The 21,574-nt window shown below is 35.9% G+C and overlaps 1 protein-coding gene across 1 annotated transcript in view; it reads right to left on the bottom strand.

Annotated features, from left to right (window-relative positions):
• The window catches only part of LOC149845004 (uncharacterized), a 36,844-nt gene extending 18,434 nt beyond the window's left edge, over positions 1 to 18,410 (bottom strand). The window contains exons 1-3 of the mRNA XM_089995431.1: positions 18,247 to 18,410; positions 13,775 to 16,914; positions 1,056 to 1,139 (exon numbers count right to left, since the gene is read on the bottom strand). Coding sequence (XP_089851557.1) covers positions 1,056 to 1,139; positions 13,775 to 16,894 — 3,204 coding nt within the window. The 5' untranslated portion in view covers positions 16,895 to 16,914; positions 18,247 to 18,410. The remainder of the gene's footprint in view (positions 1 to 1,055; positions 1,140 to 13,774; positions 16,915 to 18,246) is intronic.
• Between the last annotated feature and the right edge of the window lie 3,164 nt (positions 18,411 to 21,574).

The raw sequence follows: 21,574 nt of genomic DNA, 5'->3' as shown, positions 1-21,574 counted from the left end.
TTTCCACTATTCAGAATTATCAACTGCATTATTTTTTAGGACACCTCATCTTCAACAACTTTTTTTGCAACGCAATATCTTAAGAAAATTCAAAAATAAGTTTTTCTCAGGGAAACCTCACTGTTAAAAAAAATATGAAATTAACAAAAGATTTTATTTAACAGAGGAGAATTTATTATATTAATTTTCAAACAGAGGAAATTATCATGTGATGTGTTCACAGAAATATTACAGTAATATTAAAGTTTGCCAACACTTCTCCAGAATATTTCTATGGAATACCCTTATTTTTGTTTCCTGGGAATCTCATAAAATAGCACTGTTTTAAAAATATGAGATACTTGTGAACAGCCACGTGTTTTTTTTTAAATTAAGAAGAAAGGTGAGTTGAGGAATTAGCTCCCATAGATTCCATAACTAAAGGTTATAGGACATTCATTAAAACTGTGGATCACCAGATACCCACATACTCTCAGTTGCTAGCATGGGGTCCTAGGTCAACAAAACATAAAACTAGATGACTGGGTGCTTGATATCCACAAGAGGTCACCACATACATAAGAGCTCAAAAAATGAAGGATAGCGTTCAAAAATTAAAACACCACATATCCGACACATATTGTTAAAACAAGAAAACACCTATAAAAAATTAAACTTTTGTCATTACAGAAAAGCTTTGTACTTTCTAAAACTTAAGAACAGACAACACTTAAAAGTATTTCCATGAAATAGCAACATAAAGCTTTGGCGACACACAAAGAGGTACAAATATAATTTCCTTGCATCCACGACTAAATTCATCAACAAAAAATATGACCAACATAGGACTAGCACTAAAGCAATTTCTAGAAATTGGCAAAGATGTTGGTCTCAGAAACCAATCAGCAAGGCACTTCCCACATAAAAGCATATAGACTAGTATTTAGTCATTATTAATGATGTTGATTTCAACAATGTATTATTTTTTGGATGTATGGATTGGTGTATTCCACCTACCAGCGTTTAAATAAGAATGTACTGATTGTCCATTTATATAAAAACTTAAAGCAACATACCTTCTTTAGACAAAGACGGCCTTGCTCAAGTCCCACACCATCGCCTACCCAAAGAAAGATAAATGATGGAGTATCTGCAATTGCCTGGGAAAAAGAAAGCATCAGACTAAGATGAGGAAACAGATTAGGAGCATAATTTTGGTTCTGATAGAAAGCCCAAATTATATAACATAACTAACATAGGCAATTTACTAGCATGTGCCTTACAAAAAATAGGGAGGAACCTACTTTTTCTTTTTCTGCAACAATCTATTTTCCTACTTCCCACCAACATCACCACCACCACTATCACCACCACCACTACCACCACCACCACTATCACCACCACCACCTCATAACCACCACTACCACCACCACCACCACCTCTATTAGCACCACCTTCATCACCACCACCTCCATCACCATCACCACCATTACAACCTCTATCATCATCAGCCCCACCACCATCACTACCATTAGCACCACCACCTCCATCAGCACCACTATTGTCACCACCACCATCATCACTGTTAATACTTGCCTCTTTTTCTTTTCATTTTAGTTTAAATAATTGGTAATCCAAACATTCACTTGATTAAAAATAAAAGGCAACATTTTTCTTTATAAAATGTGATTTAATTTATGCATGTAAACAATAAATAAAAACAGATCCCAACAGCGCCTAAGTCTTGATTTAGTTTTTATTCGTAAAATCCCCAAGTTTTTTAAACAAAGATGAACCATTCTAACTTCCGCAGAGAAAACCCCTGCGGCCCTGCCAAACATGAATCATTCTATAACTTTTCCCAAGAAAAAAAAACCCTTCCGTTAGTAGTGACTATGATTTGTGTTTGTATGCATGCCCGTATATGTGTGTAAGTGCATGTGCTTCTCTTTTTGTATGCTTCTTAAAATCTTGTATTGAAATTTATTTTTTCTTCTTCAACTCCAAATCATGTAAAATATATGTACAAACTATTGTTGCTGAATTTGTTTTCCTTCAACCTCTATCCAAGTTCATGCATTAGAGGTCTTGCCGAACCAGCACCCTTTTGAAGATCAAGAAAATGGAGGCATATTTGGAAGTGGTGGTTGCTACTTGCATGGTGGGTTGTGTGGCTGGAGAGGAACAGTCAGGTATTCAAGGATATCACTTCTAACACACTGGTAGATAATCCTGGGAATTAATACTTATGTGCAAATTCAATTTGGGACTTGTATTGGATTATCCAGGTTGTTTTCTCTCAATTTATAAGTTTAATCTCTACCTGCAATCTATACTCTCGGTGACCTCCCATTGTCAGCAAGCTTCGCTAACTGAATAGATTTATTTCTCTCATACCAAAAACAAGAAAAATATTTCCCTCTGACTTTTATTCCTATATTAGTAGTAGTTAGGCTAGTGCATTTGTGTGTCTTATATTTGGTAGTATTGTCCTATATAGAAAGTCATAGTTGTGTGTGTTATTTATGTGAGCATCAAACTAAGTAGTTCATGAAGTACCTAAACTTTTATCATTAGATACTCGGTTATAAGTTCGGTTATTTCCTTAAACAAGCCAAAGTTGAAATCAAACTGAGTTCATTTGTAAATCCATCTAACGCTAGTAAAAGAACAGTAAAAGTTCAAAATATAATTCGTTAAGAGGAGCCAGATATCTGTATTATATTTGTAAACACTCATCACATTTATGAACATCAACCTAGTGGTTAACAATGTTTTCTTGGAAAAATGGTAATGGGTTTGAGTCCTGACTTTTGCTTCAAGTATTCTCTAATAAAAGTTTTTAATATATATACTGTTCGAGCCTGGTACGCTACGAACTTGAGACTTTACTCAAGTCAATCAAACTTAAACTCAAGCTTGCTTGAAGAGTTCATACCAAACTCGAGCTGAAGTTGACCCAATATTCACCATTATCAAACCAAACTTGAAGGTGAAGTCAAGCTCAATTTTGTATCATGTGCAGCCTAGTGTTTATCATGGTCCACTTACTAGGAAACCATGCTTTAGATAGTGTTTTCATGTAAATAAAAGTACATATATTTTGGTGCAATATGAGTCATTGAACTTAAATTTCTTTAGAACACTGACCAAACATCAAAATTTCCTAATCTAGGACATGTTCTTGAATAATAAACTAAGAAGATCATATTTGTAGGGTTTGATTCAAGAGCATTCATTAGAATGTTGGAAAATAAATGGGGCTCGCTAGATAGTGTGGTACTACCAGTACCAATAGTATCGTATAAGCTCACACGCACATACAAAGTTATTTATTTATTTAATGGTTTACATAACTTTAAACTAGTTATAATAACATTAGCAGCATTCAATGATTGAAATAACCAACATACCTTAAAAGCAATGGCACTTTTAAAATTACATAGCCACTTTTTGGGGTTTACTTTTACTTTTTAAATTTACTTTTTAAAAAATGTGTTTAATTTTTTCTCATCAAACAAATGATTCACTCCCCCTGAAAGTAACTACATATTTTCAAACATGCCATTGATTTAAGATTGTTTTGGTCATTTGAATCAGTTGAATGTTGAATATAATTAGCTTAAAGTTAATCATATATATATACATTGTAATGATAAGGTGCGCCGAAAGCAACTATTCCATCAATCAGACCCCATGGTGTCTTCAGCATAATCTTTTTGCTAGGGATCTACCTTGGATTGCATATTTTTAATGTGAAAAATAAAAAGACTTATTGACTTTACAAGTCATGAGATTTTGGTACATTAAAGGCCATTGACTTTTTAATCTCTTGAAAAAATCTGCATGTGTCAGTCACATATCCAAAACTCATTCTACTAAAAAATCTACGTAGATCATATTCATACAGTCTAATAGACACAAAAACTCAAAAATATGGAAAATTATGGTCTCCACTAGGGGGGAAGTAGTGCACCCTATTATTACTTTATATATATAATAAAAGAATTTCATAGTATCAGAGAAAGTTCCTTTTCAAAAAAATGCTGATCGGGATGTATTTCATGTTGTTAAGATTAATGTATCCTTTTTGTATACATAATATTACATATATATACGTATCTTTGTCACACGGACTCTTCTAACAGGGCACTGCACCGCACCCAGGCGGGTGCGACACTTGGACACAGCTTCCTTTGTGTTAGGTGAAGTCACCCACACTGAAGTCCATTTCTATCCAAAAGTAGATTCAATTAACCCTAATCAGTCCATTTTTATCTATATTATATATAAATACATAAATGCACACAAATACACATAGTGTTAACCTATGTCACATGGGTGCGGGTGCAGGGGTGCGGCACTTTCAAAAACCTTGGGTGCGGGGTGCGGCAAAAAAAAAAAAATATATATATATATATATATATATATATATATATATATATATATATATATATATATATATAATAATTTTTAAGTTTTATCAGTTAACAACATTAACACTAATGAAATAAAAAACAATTATCACAATATCATCAAATCATCGGGCAGAAATTTTTTTTTTTAAATCTAAAAACTGGACTAAAATGACCCTGGGTGCATTGACCGCACCCAGGGTCGGGTTGACCACACCGGGTGCTGCACCTGCGTCGCATTGCGTCGACGCAGGTGCAGCACCTGGTTGGCCGAATCCCTGTGACATAGGTGTTAACTTAAAATAGTTAAAAATTATATATATATATATATATATCCTCCCCGCACCCAAGTTTTTTTAAAGTACCGCACCCGCACCTGCATCCGCACTCGCACCTATGTGACATAGATACGTATATATGTATATATATTTTTATATAATATATTGATATAATATATATATATGTATATGTAGAGTAATGCGTTCCTTAGGAACCCTTTTTCTTTAGGTCTCATTAGGCCCCTTCAAAAATCGTAGTTTTAAGTATTTTTTCTCACGTCTAACACCGTAGATGTGATCTATAGGTTTTTTTAAGTGGGAACCAGCTTTTGGATCGCCAGAAATTGACCTGTATACAGGTTTTTCCGGTCATCCAAAATCAATGGCTATGAAGGTATCAGTTTTTCCCAGATTAGAAAAATATGTTTTTTAGTCAAAAAAAAACATAATCCAAGAGTTGATTCCCACTAAATCAAGCATGCTAAACACATCTAACGGTTCAGATCTATCATAAACACATTAAACCTATGGGGTAGAATGGGGCAAAATGAGAAGTGGGGCCTAATATGTTAAGTTCTCATATATATATATATATATATATATATATATATATATATATATATATATATATATATATATATATATCTTAAGTCGACTAAAGTTGACTTCTAGTCGTTGGGAACTAAGCCCCACAGCTAGCCTTTCTAGCCGTTGGACTAGAGAGGACTCTCTCTCCTCTCTTTCCTCTATCTCTTCCTCTCCTCTTTTCTCTATAAATATGTGTGGGTGTATGTTTTGTAAAGTGAGAGAGTGATGGGCAGATTTAGGTTCTTTGTGAGTGTTTTGAGTGTTTTGTAGTGAGGTTCTTTGTATTTTTGAATTTTATTCTTAATGAAATTATTCATTCATAATACTTGTATTCTTTTTTTATTTCTTATGGTGAGCTTGTATTCAAATACATTATATTTCGGTTATTGATATTCCTTTCGAAGTACATCAGGATTTGCGCCATTTTGTGACATTGTGTGAGAGCAAGGCATCGTGGTCTTGGAAAAGATTTGAATCAATGAATGGTATGGATTCAAGGATTCGCATTCCGGTATGTACCTTTGGTTTTTCTATTTTCATATGTATGGTAGGTGTTTTAAAAGGGTTATATTAAAAAATAAATGTTTTTTTAAATTAGAATATATAGAAATTGTTGTATTTTGATATATGAAATATATGTTCTAGATTTTGAATATATATATTGAAAAATTATATTTTGCAAAAATATGTGGTTTCTTAAAGTTTTTTATGTGTTTCATGTTTTGCAAAATATTAAATTTCATGTTATATTTTTTGTATGTCTCTTAACATATGTGTATACATAGATTATCTTTGGTGATTTTAATTATGTGACCAAACATGAATTTTAAGATATATTGTGTGAACTCCATGAATAAGATTGTGAATCTTAGAAATTTTTGTATGGCATTGTCATTGGTTATAACATAGATGTTTTTTATGCTCTCACAAGGTCTTTCTATCATCGTGTGAATGTGTTATTACATGTATGTTTGAGTGATATTGCTCTATTTTAAAATATCTTATTAAGTAAAATTATTCTCGAGATTAATGGCTTGTGTTTTTGTTGCTTCTTGAGCATTTTATGAATAAAACTTATATTTTTTAGACTCTTGTATGCTTGTTGTTTAGCACTTAGTAGCTTTATGTGTTTTTTTCCCATTGATGGCTTATTGTTTTGAGTGCTTGTGCACTTTTGTAACCCTTAGTGGTCGCTTTTTTGTGTATTGATATTTCATTACATGCTTCTTAAAAAATTTATATTTGTTGCATTCTGATAAAATTTCTTGTATGACATATGTGGGTTCATAGTGAACTTATAATATAGATTGAGTTATCTCTCTATATAGCTTGCTTATATTAACCATGCATATGATTGCACCAATTGACATCTTGATGTGCATTTGATTGCACTATATTCATTCTAAGTTATCATCTACCTTTATTGGATTTGATTTGAAACTTTGTTTTTTCAAATCAGTTCTTATATATGAACTTCATTATTTGGAAATTGATTTTTGTGGGTATTTATTGCCTTATTATGGGGCACTTGTTTTGTCCATCACAGAATTTTATATGATGCATCGTTTCTTTTTGGCCTTGTTGTTGTTGGGTCGGAGTTAGTCATTGAGGTGAGTCATGCGTGCACCTCAAGTCATCTTATTAGTTTGTAATTACCAAAGTTTATGAGTGTTGTGTTGCCAATTGTTTTGGATCTGATTGATAGTTGAATGGCCTATGGATCTATGTTGTTTGTGTTGAACCAGAGTTGTTTGTTGGAGTGAGTTGTATGCATCTCGGTTTTGTCAGTTTAGATTGTCGGGTTGTAGTTTGGCTATAACTGACGGTTGTTTGATCTCTGGTTTTGTGAGTGTGTTGTATCACTCATCTGTAGATTTAGTCATTGTTATTATGGATGCTTACAATTATGTTTATCTGTGATGGCTATTTATTTTTTGAAACCATGTCGAAAGTTTGTAAAATTTAATATCTCTGCTTTGATTTGTAAAAAAAAAAATTCTTAATGCCTAGTTTGATTTCATTACAAGATCTCTTACCTCGTGTGTTTCCTCCTATTATGCCTTTTATTTAAGTGTCATTTTATGTAGACAAAAGATGTTTTTCAATGTGGTAAGTTATGTGCACCCGTTGATGTTATTTGCAGGTTTATAATCATTTAAGAGGTATGTGCACCTCTTGTGGTTATAACTGGTTTGTATTGTCAAGGAGCCTGTATTGTTTGTGCATCGTCACTAGAATGATTATTGCTGACATTTGTGTTTGATCTTGTAATGTCAAGGAGCCTATATTGCTTGTGCATGGACACAGGAATGATTATTGCTGACATTTGTGTTCAATTTCGATTACCAATTTGTTGGTGCATAGTCACTGGTTTGGTAATGGCTGACATTTGTATTGTGCTCTTGTTCTAGCAGTTGATACACTTGAATTTTGAGGTTTGGAGGTCTAGTGAAGTGATTGTTTGTGGTGGTCAAACTATTGTTAAGATTTGAACTGATTTGGTAATGGCTGGCATTTGTATTGTGCTCTTGTTCTAGTAGTTGATACACTTGAATTTTGAGGTTTGGAGGTCTAGTGAAGTGATTGTTCGTGGTGGTCAAACTATTGTTAAGATTTGCAGATATCATTCATTGTATTATGTGAGATTTTTAAATCCCTCCATAAAATTTTTATACTTTTACTACTCATTTGTTGTTGTATGGAAAATGGTTATTGAAATATTTTCATGCATTTTGCATTGAATATGCTTTAATTGCATGATCAAGGATATTTTAAATTTATTTCATGATTGGTTGTCTTGCGTGTTTTGCATAAATTTAATTAATGCTTTTCTAAGCATTTGTTAATGAAAGATCTCTTATATTTTTACTTGTGACTCTCTTTGTGAATTGTTGGTATGTATCTCCATTGTGAGAGTTCTTTTAGTCCATAAGTGACCACTATTGTATTGGTATCTCCTGTGGCCTTTATGGCACTCTTTTGAGACTTTGTGAGATCTTGAGACTTTTTCTAAGCTGATTATTGTGAAATAATATATATATATATATATATATTCTCTCTTGTGAATTTGGTTCTTGTGTATGAGTGCTTGGTCTATAAGCGGCCTTTACATATTACTCTCTTGTTGCTCTTGTAGGCATTTTCATTGTTCTTCTATTTTAGTCATTACATAGTCCATTAGCATGCATATAATGTGTCTTGGTTGCATAGGTTAACATATTTTGAAATTTAAATTGTTATAATGAGATTGAGTCTTTGTTTCTCTTTAAAATATCCCCTTTGTATCTATGTTAACTGATATAATTGTTGATCCATATTTTCCATTGTTGCAAAATATCATTTCTCTTGTACGTGGGTTTTGTAAATTTTATCATTATTTCCGCTTTGCATTTGGCTATTTCTTTGAAAAACCTTTTTCATGAATATTTTATTCCTTGTATGGATTTAACTCCCGGGTAAGTTGTCCTATTTAAATTGTTCTCTTTTGATCTTATTTGTGATATTTAAAGATTTGTATTTATGACTTCATATATGTTTTTAAAATTTTATGCTTAAAATTATTAGAAAACATTTTGTCTTAACACTCGTCTTTTTGGATATATATATATATATATATATATATATATATTGTATTTTTTGGTGTGTTTGGTCATCCTCAATCCATAATATATATAGTTAATTTTGAAATCTTTTTTATAGTTTATGATATATATATATATATATATATATATGTGTGTGTGTGTATAGTTGGGATGTTTAGTTAGCTCTATTTAGAGGTTTTTAAGTATTGATGATATTGAAGATCCTAAAGATCCTTTGTATAATAGAGCATATGATTGAAGATCAAGAGCACCCTTTAAGAAAACACTGAATGCAAGAACTTGATAAAGTCAATGAGGACATTTTATATAATGGGTTCCTTATTTTGTAATTGCAAACTTATAGTGACTCACCGTAAGTTTAAGGAGGGGTGTTAAGATTAATGTATCCCGGTGTTGTGAAAAGCGTTGAGGCGTAGCGAGGCGTTCCACCAAAAACCGAGGCAAGGCATAAAGCGTAAGCCTCAAAAAAAATTTGAAAACTTTAAAAACATTATAAAAAAATACCTAAAAATACAAATAAATAAAGAAATGCTTTATTGATGAAATAACAACCAATAAGAAATAGAAAATATCAAATAAGTACTAAAAATACGAGATTAACATATAAAAGTAACTAAAAACTGATTACATAACTGGAAAATATATGAGATTACCAACAAAAGTTAAAATATACTAAGAAACTGATTACATAATTGAAATAACCAGAAAATATATGAGATTAACCTATTAAAGTTAAAATATATGAGATTATTCTAAAAAATATGAGATTAACATATAAAAGTAACTAAAAAACTGATTACATAACTGAAAAATATATGAGATTAACTATGTCACATGGGTGCGGGTGCGGGTGCGGGTGCGAGTGTGATTGTGATTGTGATTGCGTGGATGTGGCACTTCCAAAAAACCTGGGTGCGGGGGTGCGGCAAATATATATATATATATATATATATATATATATATATATATATATATATATATATATATATATATATATAGTCCAAAAGTTGGACATAAATGACCATGGTGCGTTGACTGCACCCAGGGTCAGGTTGACCGCATCGGGTGCGGGTGCGGCACCTAGTTGGAGAATCTGTGACATATATTAAAAAAAATTCTTGGCAAAAAATTTTTTTAAGTCTGAAAATTGGACCAAAATGACCCTGGGTGCGTCAGGTTGACCGCACCCAAGGTCGGGTTGACCGCACCCAGGGTCGGGTCCGCACCCAGGGACGGGTTGACCGCATCCGGTTTCGCATCCGCACCCGCGTCGATGCAGGTGCGGCACCCTGCTAGCCGAATCCCTGTGACATAGGAGATTAACCAACAAAAGTTAAAATATACTAAGAAACTGATTACATAACTGAAATAACTGGAAAATATATGAGATTAACCTACAAAAATCTTGTTGATTATGTCTTAGAAATCTTGTTGTACAAAAAAAATTTGTGCCTTGAGGCACAGAGGGTCGTGCCTCAAGGCGAAGCACGCCTTTTGTGCCTCAAGGCGCGTTTTTGATAACACTGATGTATCCTTTTTGTATATATAATATATTATATATATACATACATATAGATGTATATACATATATATATTTATATATATATAATATATATTTATATTATATATATATATATTAAAGTCAACTAAAGTTTACTTACTTCTAGTCATTGGGAACTAAGCCCAAACGGGTAGCCTTTCTAGCCGTTGGACTAGGTCCAACGACTAGTCAAACTAGTCACGGCTAGAGAGGACTCTCTTTCCTCTCCTCTTTTCTCTATAAATATGTGTGGATGTGTACTTTGTAAAGCGAGAGAGTGATGGGTAGATTTAGGTTTTTATGAGCATTTTGTAGTGAAGTTCTTTGTATTTTGAATTTCTTCTTTGTATTTTTTAATTTCATTCTTAATAAAATTATTCATTCATAATACTTGTTTTCTTTTTTTATTTCTTATGGTGAGATTGTATTCAAATACATTATATTTCAGTTATTGGTATTCATTTCGGAGTGCATTGGGGTCTGTGCCATTTTGTGACACTTAATGTTTATACTTCCAAAGAAAATTACAGGTCTTCGTATTAGTTATATCATGAAATGAAGGTGGCTGTTAATTCATAAGAGTTATTGGTGTTCCCTATCAAAAGAAAAATATGACGTGGGTTCACCTTATTCTTGGACAAGCAACTTAACATGGAAGCACAGTTCAGGTTGATGGAAGAGCTGGTTGTGTGCATTGGAAGGTTCTAAGAAGATATTTGTGTCAAATTGGCGTACTAGTTTTTGGCATGATATTGAATGTGATGTACCTTTGGCTTCATCATTCCCTTCCATCTTCCAGATTGCTAGATACAGAGAAACCCAGGTTGTAGATTAGTCTGTTATGAACCAACTTAACATGAAATAGAAGAGTGGGAAATTTTGATTATGCTTCTTACAGTATTCAGTTTACAAAATGCGGGCGGTTTAGTCTAGCCTTGTTGTAAGCCAGTCAGATTTCCCATTAAATCTTGCCATCATTCCTTTCTCCATCAGATGACATCCAGGGTGCGGTATGGAGAACTAATCTGAATCAGCTTGTGCCTACATTTATATAGTTGACCTCCCTTCCAACTCAGGCCAGGTGCACGCTGAGATACTTTCAGCTAGCCAGCCAATGTCCTTTACGCATACAAGCTGAAGAAAATTCTCAGCATTTGTTTATATCTTTCCCTTCATTCATAAATTTTTCTATTACAAGTGGAAAATAGATGGTAAGATCTCAGATTTCAAAATGGCGGCTCACTTGCATCTGGCTCACATGGAAAGAGAAGAAATCTAGAACCTTTTATGGTGCATCTTCCTTGTCCTTTGGGATTCATTCATAAGTCAAGCAAGTTTTGAAAGGAACTGACTGTGAGCTGGATCGGCTCTATGAGAATCCATCATTATTACTTTGTTTTTCTTTTAACCTGTGCCTCTACTCCTATTTATCTAGGGTTGGTCTCTTGTCACATTGTTTTATGCTCCTTGGATCAGTGTTTTGGAAACTTGCCGACCCTGATCGACCTTTTTACTGGGTTATCCCAGAATGACCCAAAATGCTACAAGACTCCATTCACTTGGCCAAGTCAGCCGGGTTTGGCATGACCCCGCCAAGTCACATTATATATATATATATATAGAGAGAGAGAGAGAGACCCACATACACACACAAAAATACATATATTACATATTCTATATACAATTATGTATTATAATTCATACATCACATATAATATACATATTATAAGTTTCTCCTACTCTTATGTATATTATATATTATGTGCAACAGAATATATACATATATTAGCAGTATAATGTATAATAAACATATTATAAAAGATACCACTTTGTACACATATCTTATAATATGTATTATATATCATATATTTTGTAATATAATATAAAAAAAAAAGCAAATTATAGACATAGATTTACATCATAGCCACCTATATAGTTCAAGGTATTTTCTTGGCTTGGAAAATCTCAGGAGTTTGAGTTTTAAAAACACAAAAAAAAAAAGAAAAATAATAAGAAATATAAGAAAATAATAGGTATTCTTGGAAAATATAAGGAAATAACTTCAAATTAAAATACAAAAAGAAACCAAAAATACAAAAAATGGGCATAAAATATATAAAATAAGATTCTTTTTTCAAAAAATATTGTTATAATATTACAATATTATTGTGATATTTTTGTTCCTGGCAATATTTTGAAAATATCGCGATATTATTGGCTGACCTATATTTGCCGATAATATCACAATATTTTCAAAATATCGGCAATATTGGTGACACTGATTTACCTAATTTATATAAAATGTAAAGTTGTCATGACCCAGCCAAGTCACGAGTCAAACCCATGCCAGGTTGGGTTACGAGCCATTGGGTTTAAACCATGCCTTAGACTATGTTCTGTTTTTTTTTTCTTATTTTTCCTTTACATCAGTGCACACCAAAACCATACTTGAATAGCATCCTTAATTGTCTTATTTTAGATAGACTTGGATGTAGATCAACTCTGACCAACCTATATCCAGCCACACATGTTTCTAAACATAGCTAAGGTGTCTAAATTAGTTTTACAGTTTTCCTAGTGAAAGTTAAGGCATGATATAGATTTAATTTTCACAAAAGCTAAGGTAATCTGAGGAAAAACTACTAGGTACAGGCCCTTTAGATGTAATATGAATATCCTAATGTTAGAGGCTTACACCCACCAAGCTAAATAACTTTTATGAATATAAAGCATGGCCTGAATATATACATGCATACGTACATATATATACATGCATAAACATATGGGTAAACATTGGCTACCATAGATAGCACCACTCTGTCCAGTAGAGTCCACCAATAACTTTAATGTTGAATGTTTTGCGGATCAAACTTAACAGGTTATTTAATTTAAAAAAAAAAAGAAAGGCTCTACATCATGTTATTCTCATATTAAATATCTTTTTCAAGATCCTCAAAAAAACAACAACCTGCAATGCACTAAAATTCCACGATTAAAAAATATTGAGTTCCTACAATGAACAAACTCACTCCAGAGTATGTTTCCTAAAACACTAACCATGCTAATTAAGTCTATAGGTCCAATTGAGTAGATAAAACTAGCCCCATGATTTTCTAATGCATAATGTGCATCTATTGATAGTAAACATCAAGCAGACAAGGGACCATAAATATTTTAGTATAAAACAGTGTGGTATAACAAGAAGATTCTTTACACAGAAGAGAGTAGACTGACAATGTGAATCCCATGAGTCTTGCTAATCTGCCATCAAACAGCTAGGAGAAAATGCAACCAAAATAGCTCACAATTTGCACATTCGAAAATAGTATTAGCATTAAAAAATGAAGAAAAAGAAGAAAACTCATTTCATACCTCAATTTTAAGATTCTGTATTTCTTCAAAAGTCCAATACTCCATATGGTCTGCAACACCAGGAGCACGATGAACATATTCCTCCCACGGTGGATCCACAAGGATGACATCGAACTTGGTTCCAAAAAACTCAGGAGAAAGGACATGTTCCTTAAGGTCACATTTGTAATACATTGGTGGGGAAGCAGACTTTTGAACAATCTCATCTTTTTTCTGAATAAGCTCCCTGAGTTTTGGATAGTCCTCCACCACATTAGTAAGCTCCAGCTCCCTAATAAAATTCTGAGGCCTCATACCTGTGTCAACAAAATTCTGAGAATAGTCATTTTGCTCACCTCTGGATGGCGCTTTACCAGGAGGCCCACTACTTCTTGGAGGAGCCCAGCCTAATGGTGGTTTATCATTCCCCATACCACGTCCAAGTGGTATTGCATTAGAACCGCCAAAAGCAAGACCAGGCATATTAGGCGAAACCCCTCTGACAGGGCCAGGCTGATTAAAATACAAAGCATGACCTGGACCATTTCCAATTGTAGGAGGGAATCTAGGTCCTGAAGGTCCAGGTGGTGGAACATGAGAAACACCAGGTGGCATAGGTAACATGTTCATATCTACACCACGAGGTCCAGGCCAAACAATATGACCAGGAAAAGGAGGCATATAAAGACCAGGACCAATTGGAGGACCTGGAGCTGGAGACATGTTTGGGCCCATTGGCTGCATGGGACCAGGGGGTAGACCAAGATGACCAAATGGATTTCCCATCATGGGACCATGAATTCCAACCCGCTGTGCATCTCTAGCTGGCACCCTTCCTCTTCCTCCTCGACCAGGTCTGTTAACCTTTCCTCCTTGCTGAACCACTCTATTATATGATACTGATCCTTGGTTGTTCCCAAAAGGAGATAGTGTATTAGTGGTTGTCTGACTCAAAGAAACATGGGGAGCACTCATAGCACTCTTCATCTCCCTCCCTCTTCCAGCATTTGCTAAATCAGAGTCAACCCTTCCCAAGTTCAAAACAATACTTTGATCAATTAGAGAGGAGCCATCATCAGCATATCGCTCCTGTAGGTCTTCGCCTGAAGCATAAGTGTCAGTCATCCTTGCCCTATCACTGGATGGATACCCCCAATCTTCATCACCCATGCTTGAAGTAAAATCAGGAAGGCCTCTTGCATCACCTCTCCTAATCATAAGACCAGATCCAGATTCCCCTCTTTCATAATCAACTGACTTCTGTCTGACAGCAAAAGTATCTGGATTATCGTTTCCAGATGCATAATTTGATGCCCCTTTTGTACTCTCTGTTCGACCTCTGTCCTTTCTGTATGCAGTTCTATCATGAACCTTATCAACAACCATCCTCTCCCGCTGGCGTCTACTTGACTCCCATTCCCTGTCATAATCAGAGTCTTCATCCCCATCTTTCATACCTTTCTCATGCCTACTTTGATACCTTTTCTTCCAAAGATCTTTTGAATCTTCCCACTCCCTACTACTATACCCATGACCCCTACCCCTGGATCTATCATCTCTTCTTTCTTCCCTTTCCTTGTCCTTTCCCTTGAAACTGATGCTTCTTTCATTATCTGATTCAGCTCTATCATCAGAGAACCCTCTGTCAAACTCTTCAGAGTCTTGACGATAGTGTCCACTTCCCTCAGGGCTCCTAGACTTTCTTGTATTCTTTACAGCCCTAGTGCTCCTTGTCACATTACTGGACCTGCCTCTACTGTCAAGATCCTCCCAAGTACAGTCCCTTCTATTCCTCAACCGTGCTTTGTCAGCATGACCTTCATCATCAGTATTAGCTGATCTCTCCCAGCTTTCTGATTCACCTCGCCCACCATGCGCAGAGTCTCTGTGCTCTCGATATTTTTCTTGCTTCTCGCCATGAGCCTTGGAGCTCTGCCTACACTCTACATTCTCCATAAAATCAAGTTTTTCTCTCAGCCTTTTTGCTTTATCATCCCTTGCCTCGTCTGATCTATTCTCACGGCTAGCAGTGATCACCCTATTGTCATCGTTGTCTTCTTCACATGTCTCCCACCTGCCCTTGGTCTTACTTCTTTCAGATTCAACCTTGTTCTCCTCCCTACTGCTTGATCTGACAGATTTGGGTTCACTTGCATGACTCCAAGCTTTGTCACCATTGTCATAGCCAGAACCTCCATATCTGCTACGGCTTCTAGGAGAGATGTCACTTGGTTCCATCCTTCCATCAACAGTTCTTTCCCGAGAAATCCCAGGCTTATCAGAAACCTTACCACTCCTTGAATCTTCTCTTTCTGTATAACCATCATCACTCATGAAGCTGGCCTTCATAACCACATCAGACTCATCCCATTTCCTCCATGGGTTCCTTCCCTGCTCCTCATTATCATGCTTACTGCCCCGGTTTCCCTGGGCTTTCTCCCTACTACTATCCTTCCTCTCTGAATATCGTGAATCTTCAGACTCACCCTTGATTGACTTGTCTGGTGTTTTGTCAACTTGATATCCAATGAAGTACTCTGACTTGGTTTTTGACTTGCTCCATGAATTCTCCAGACTTGAACCTTTGCCAATCAGTTTTTTTGATGAATTTTGCTCATCATCATCAAAGAAGTTACCATCATCAAGTTTTCTAGGCCGAACTTCCTCCTCCAGTCGGCCATATTTCTTATTTGCAGCATCATCTTTGCTCCTTTTGCCAATTTCTGGCAAAACATCAGGATACCCATTGATCAGTTTCTTCTCATTCTTCTCTCTCTTCTCTCCGCTGCTTCCACGGTTTACTTGCTCATCAAAATCTGGGCTTTCTCTAAGAATCTTGGGGTGTGATTCTCTTCTACTATCATAACCATCTTCACCTAAGCCATCTGCTCTACTCAAGCCATTAGATTTCCTTCTGCTCTCATTCTGCTCCACAGAAGTTCTTCCCTTTGCTTCACGTTCCCAATTTTCAGACTCATCCATGTTACTATGCTTCCTTGATTTGCCTGATCGGAGCTTCTTCTTTTCAGAACCTTCATATTCTTCATCTTCTTCAAACCTCTCTCCATCCCCTTTCTTGGATTCAGAGCCTTCTGCAAACCCACGTTTCAAATAATGTGCACCATGTGCTGGTGCATCCATTGCCACAAAAAAAGATTGAACTGAAATTTGAACATTAGAAACCATTAAAAAGGACAGGAAAAATATAGATTCAACAAAAATAAAAGGCACTGGACGTAAAGGAGGAATAACCAAAGAAAGAAAAGTATATATCAGAACAGCAATAAGACAAAGGAGTCACATAGTCACCAGGACTTTCAGTAGTAAGTGAAAGTCCAGTAGGTGGCGAGAAGCCCAGAGTCGCATAGAAAGATGTAAGTAAGTCCAGTAGGTGGCCAGAAATCCAGAGTCACATAGAAAGATTTGAATTCTAATGAACCCAGCAAGGCAGGCTATGATGACCATCCTTCACCAGTTTGTGACTCAAACTATAGAACTCAGTAATTATTGGATAAACATGGCAGTAACATTAGGAAGGAACTATAACTTCTTCAAAATATGAGGGTGAGTTTGCTTCGAAAATCGGATAAAGAGAAAGAGAGGAAGTGTGAGTTTGCTGAACACTAACAATTGCTAACGTTGTAGTTTTCTGGACTAGAAAGCAATTAAATGACATTTTATCAAATGCATAAAGTTTTTTGAAGTAGCATGTTTGGGTATAGATGATAGATAAATGGTGGGAATGGGTGAAAAATAAATTGGTTTTTGGCAGGAGATGGGTACTTTTTCCTGCGGGGCAGATTTCTAGATTGAAATTTGGATTCTATGATATATCTCCAGCAGTATTAGGGGAAACCCATCTCAAAGAACTACACGATTCATGTGGAGATCAAAAGCATCAAAAAATAGCTTCTGCGCACGACAAAAAAGAAGAAGAAGAAAGCATACAATAGTCAAAAGACAACAAACAAAACATCGTTGCCAAAATACGCTGTTCTAATTAAGAAAAAAAATTAATGCAACACAATCTTGAGAAATTCAACCACAGATTCATCCCTACTCAATATGACAAACAAAACCCACTTCCATAATCAACTATCCCCTCTCCCACCAAAAGCAACCGAAAAAAAAAAACACAATTCGCAACCAAAACTACTCACAACATCATGAATCCGATTCCTTCCACAACTAAACCCCATCTGATCCGCCCCCGAACACATAGACAAATACCTGCATCTCAATCGACAAAAAACCCCTCCGATCCACCGAAGCCCCAGACCACCAAAAACACCAATCCCCATCAACCCAAACTCTCTACAAACCCTACCGGTTACTAAGCCAAATCAACCACGCTCTAAGCACGAAAGGCACCCAAATTTTCGCGCCCCGACCACCAGAAACCGTAATTCCCAAACGCCCAACAGATAGAAGAAGAAAAGAAGCCGAAAACCCTAGAGAGAGAACGAGAGAGAGAGAGAGAAGGGAACTCGTACCTCTTTGCAGACAGACCGAATCGAACCCTGAATTTGGGGAATTAGGTTTCCGCTGTTACGGCGATGCCCTAATAGATTTGTTTCATCGGAAGAGAAAAAAAGGGAATCAAATCGAGGGGGAGAAGCGAGGGGATCTGAAACAGCGCGCACACCCTCTCTCCCCTTTCTCTCTCTTGAATTTAGGTTTTTACGAAAGAGCGGCCCAACTTATAACTTATTTATTGAAACATGCCAAACACGTTTCAAGTAGTTCAAGGGGCGCAACGCAATTGCGTCGGCTAAGCAGGATGGATCCGAAGAATCGAACCGATTGGACCCGATCCGGTTTTTCAGTCTCATGGTTCGGGTCGGGCTAAAGTTTGGACTCATTTTAAAAACGAGTTGATCCTTGGATGTATGATAACCCCAAAGAGTTTGTACATAATACCTGAGCCTATTATCTCGCTATTTGTAGTATAGACACCGACGCTTACGGGGAACCTAATATACCAAATATCTGTCCACATTAACAATCCGAACCGACCAAGGATCTGAATGGATAAAAAGAACAATGATATGTATACAACAGCAATTTAAGCTCGCTCTCTCTCTCTCTCTCACACACACATTGATTGGTAGGTATGCATTGGCCAACGTGAGCACTTTTGTGCACCCAGCTTAACTAAGTCAACAACCTCTCTCTCACTCAATCTAACCGTGTTTGGTTACACCTATTTATCCAGATATCCGGGATAAATTGGGATATTGTATTAAGCGTGAAAGTACAATGTTTCAACTTGTCCTAGTTTTTCGAGGTTAAGGAGTGCATCCAAAGCCCCAAGTGGGTTTGGCGTAGTGGGGTGAGGCTTTGGCTGTTAGACCGGCAATTAAGGTTTGATTCTCATGGGTGTCACCCCTTTGTGCAAGCCAACGCGTAGCATAGGCCCTGGCAGGAGTCCTAGCCTCGAAGTTTTATCGACAACCATAGGTATGGCAGGCTGAGCTAGCGCGACCAGGTCTTCATGCTTGATGCGGTTTTTCGGGTTATAAATCCAAAAAAAAAAGTGTATTCAAACACTCTTATAGAATATTAAGCATAGTTTAGGCTTTAAATCCCGTTCTCTAAGGTAGCGTTTGAATGACACCCAAAACCTTATTAAAAACCAAGGTTTTTGGGTGTTAAATCTGGTTTATGTGTTAAAACCTAGTTTGTGTATTGTTTGGGTGACACAAACTAGGTTTACAAAGCTTTATAAAATGAGGTCCTCCTGTTTTTTAATTCCAAAATTTGATTTACATGGCAAGGGAGGGGCCACCCTCTCCACCACCCCTTCCACACTACCTTTAAGCATTTTCTTATGTCTGGCCATTGTCCGACCAAAAAATGGCCGGGATGGTTCCATCCGACCGGCATGAAACCACATCGACCATTTTCTGGCCAGTGATCAACCAGAAAAAGACCAGATTTTTTCTCCTTTTGTATCAAAAAAACTTATAATCATTTTCTGGCTAGGCATCGATCAGAAAATGGCTAGCCATTTTTCTTCGATTTTTTCCCTTTTTCACATTGTTTTTTAATTTTTAATTTCCAGCCATTTTTGGGCCAACCACTGGCTGGAAAATGGATGGACTGGTACCCACATGCCTAGTTGTGCCAGTTCAGCCATTTTCTAGTCAGTGGGTAGCCGAAAAGTGGCTGGCCAAATTTTTTTCTGTTTTCCCCTAATTTTCAAGTTTTTTTATTTTTTTTCACTTTTTGACCTTTTTCAGCCAGCCATCGGACAAAAATGGTCGAACTGAAATCCAACTCTTTGGCCATGTCAATCCAGCCATTTTTTGGTCAGTGGCTCGCTAGAAAATGGTCGGCCAATTTATTTTTTTTCACTTTCCAGCCATTTTTTGCCAGCCACTGGCCGGAAAATGGTTGAATTGGTACCCACCTTGCCGGGGTACCAGTCTGGTCTTTTTTCCAGTTGATGGCTAGCTGAAAATGGCCAGCCAATTTTTTTTCTATTTTTTTCCCCTTTTCACTTTTTTTTTATTGTTTTTTTTTTTTTTTTTGCTTTGAACCATTGCCCGAGTGGCCGCATTGGTGCCCACCTTGCCGAGAGGTACCAGTCCGGCCATTTTCTGGTTTTTTCTGACAGTTTGTTTCTTATTTTTTAATTTATTCATTTTTTTATTTTTGTAGTTTTTTAACATTTTTTTTGCCGGACTCCAACCAAAAAATGATTGGACTGGTGCTGCCTGACAAAGGCGATAATAGCTAACCATTTTGCAGCTGGTGGCGGCTCTGAAAGTGGCCAACCATTATTTTTTTGGTTAATTTTTTGAATTTTGAAAATCTAAAACTTGGTTTTAAGGTTTTGGGTCATCCAAACACAGCAAAAACCTTTTTTTTTTGGCAAACCAGAAGTTTACAAGGAAACCAAATTTTTGAAAAACCTGGTTTTGCATCTTGTCATTCAAATGGGGGCCTAAAGATAAACCAGGACTTTTTGAGTTAGTAAGACCACGTTCTGTACATAGTAAAAAAGAAAAAACATGGATCACATTCATGCCTCGAGCATTTCAAATAGGGTAAAAGTTAATCTCGGATTATTTTGCATTGCAGGGATTAAATATACTAAAAAAGCAGGGAAAAAGTCGGACCCTTGAGGTCTTACTATTTTTCATTGATTTTCTATTAACTAAATGTTTGGTGTCGATAGCGCACAGGGGCCCACTCATATGGAAGAGGTGACTTCTAAGTGGCATTCCAAGGGTAGTGTCCCTTGCAGCAAGGTTGTCGCTCTATTGATGTAAATCGAGAAGGCTGGATTTACGAGAAAACTATGTTACATTATTCTTACACACAAAATCCAAAGAAAAGCCGGATAAAATAGAGAATAACAATAAAAAAATTGGAAATTACATAAAACTCAAGAAAATAACAATTTTTATTTCTAAACTCCCTCCCTGTGAAATCCATATAATGAGTATTTATAGATAAACACAATAAACCCTAGGTCTACTTTGGATCTAAGATAAATCAATTACATAAAATGGTTCAAATGATAAAAATATTAAAAAACATCAAAATGGATCCAATCATATCTTCATGAACCCAGGTATTCTGCTCCGCTCCTACATCATTCTTCCTGGGTTGGAAAAGACTTGCCCTCAAGTCTAGATTTTGCTTACACTTTTTTCAATCTCGTTTCACCTTGTGGGTTATGGGCCCACAATACGAAACCATATCTGTGTGTGTACTACACCACAAATTGAGTGAACCGAGTTAGATTTGCTCTAATATGTATATAAAACCCTGAAGCATTCTTTCTGAACCATCGACAGTCATGAATCCCTA

This window comes from Nuphar pumila, chromosome 2 (assembly GCF_984573655.1).
Source record: "Nuphar pumila chromosome 2, dmNupPumi1.hap1.1, whole genome shotgun sequence".
NCBI lineage: Eukaryota > Viridiplantae > Streptophyta > Magnoliopsida > Nymphaeales > Nymphaeaceae > Nuphar > Nuphar pumila.
The sequence above is the reverse complement of the archived record's forward strand: the minus strand, read 5'-3'. Positions and strand labels throughout refer to the sequence as shown.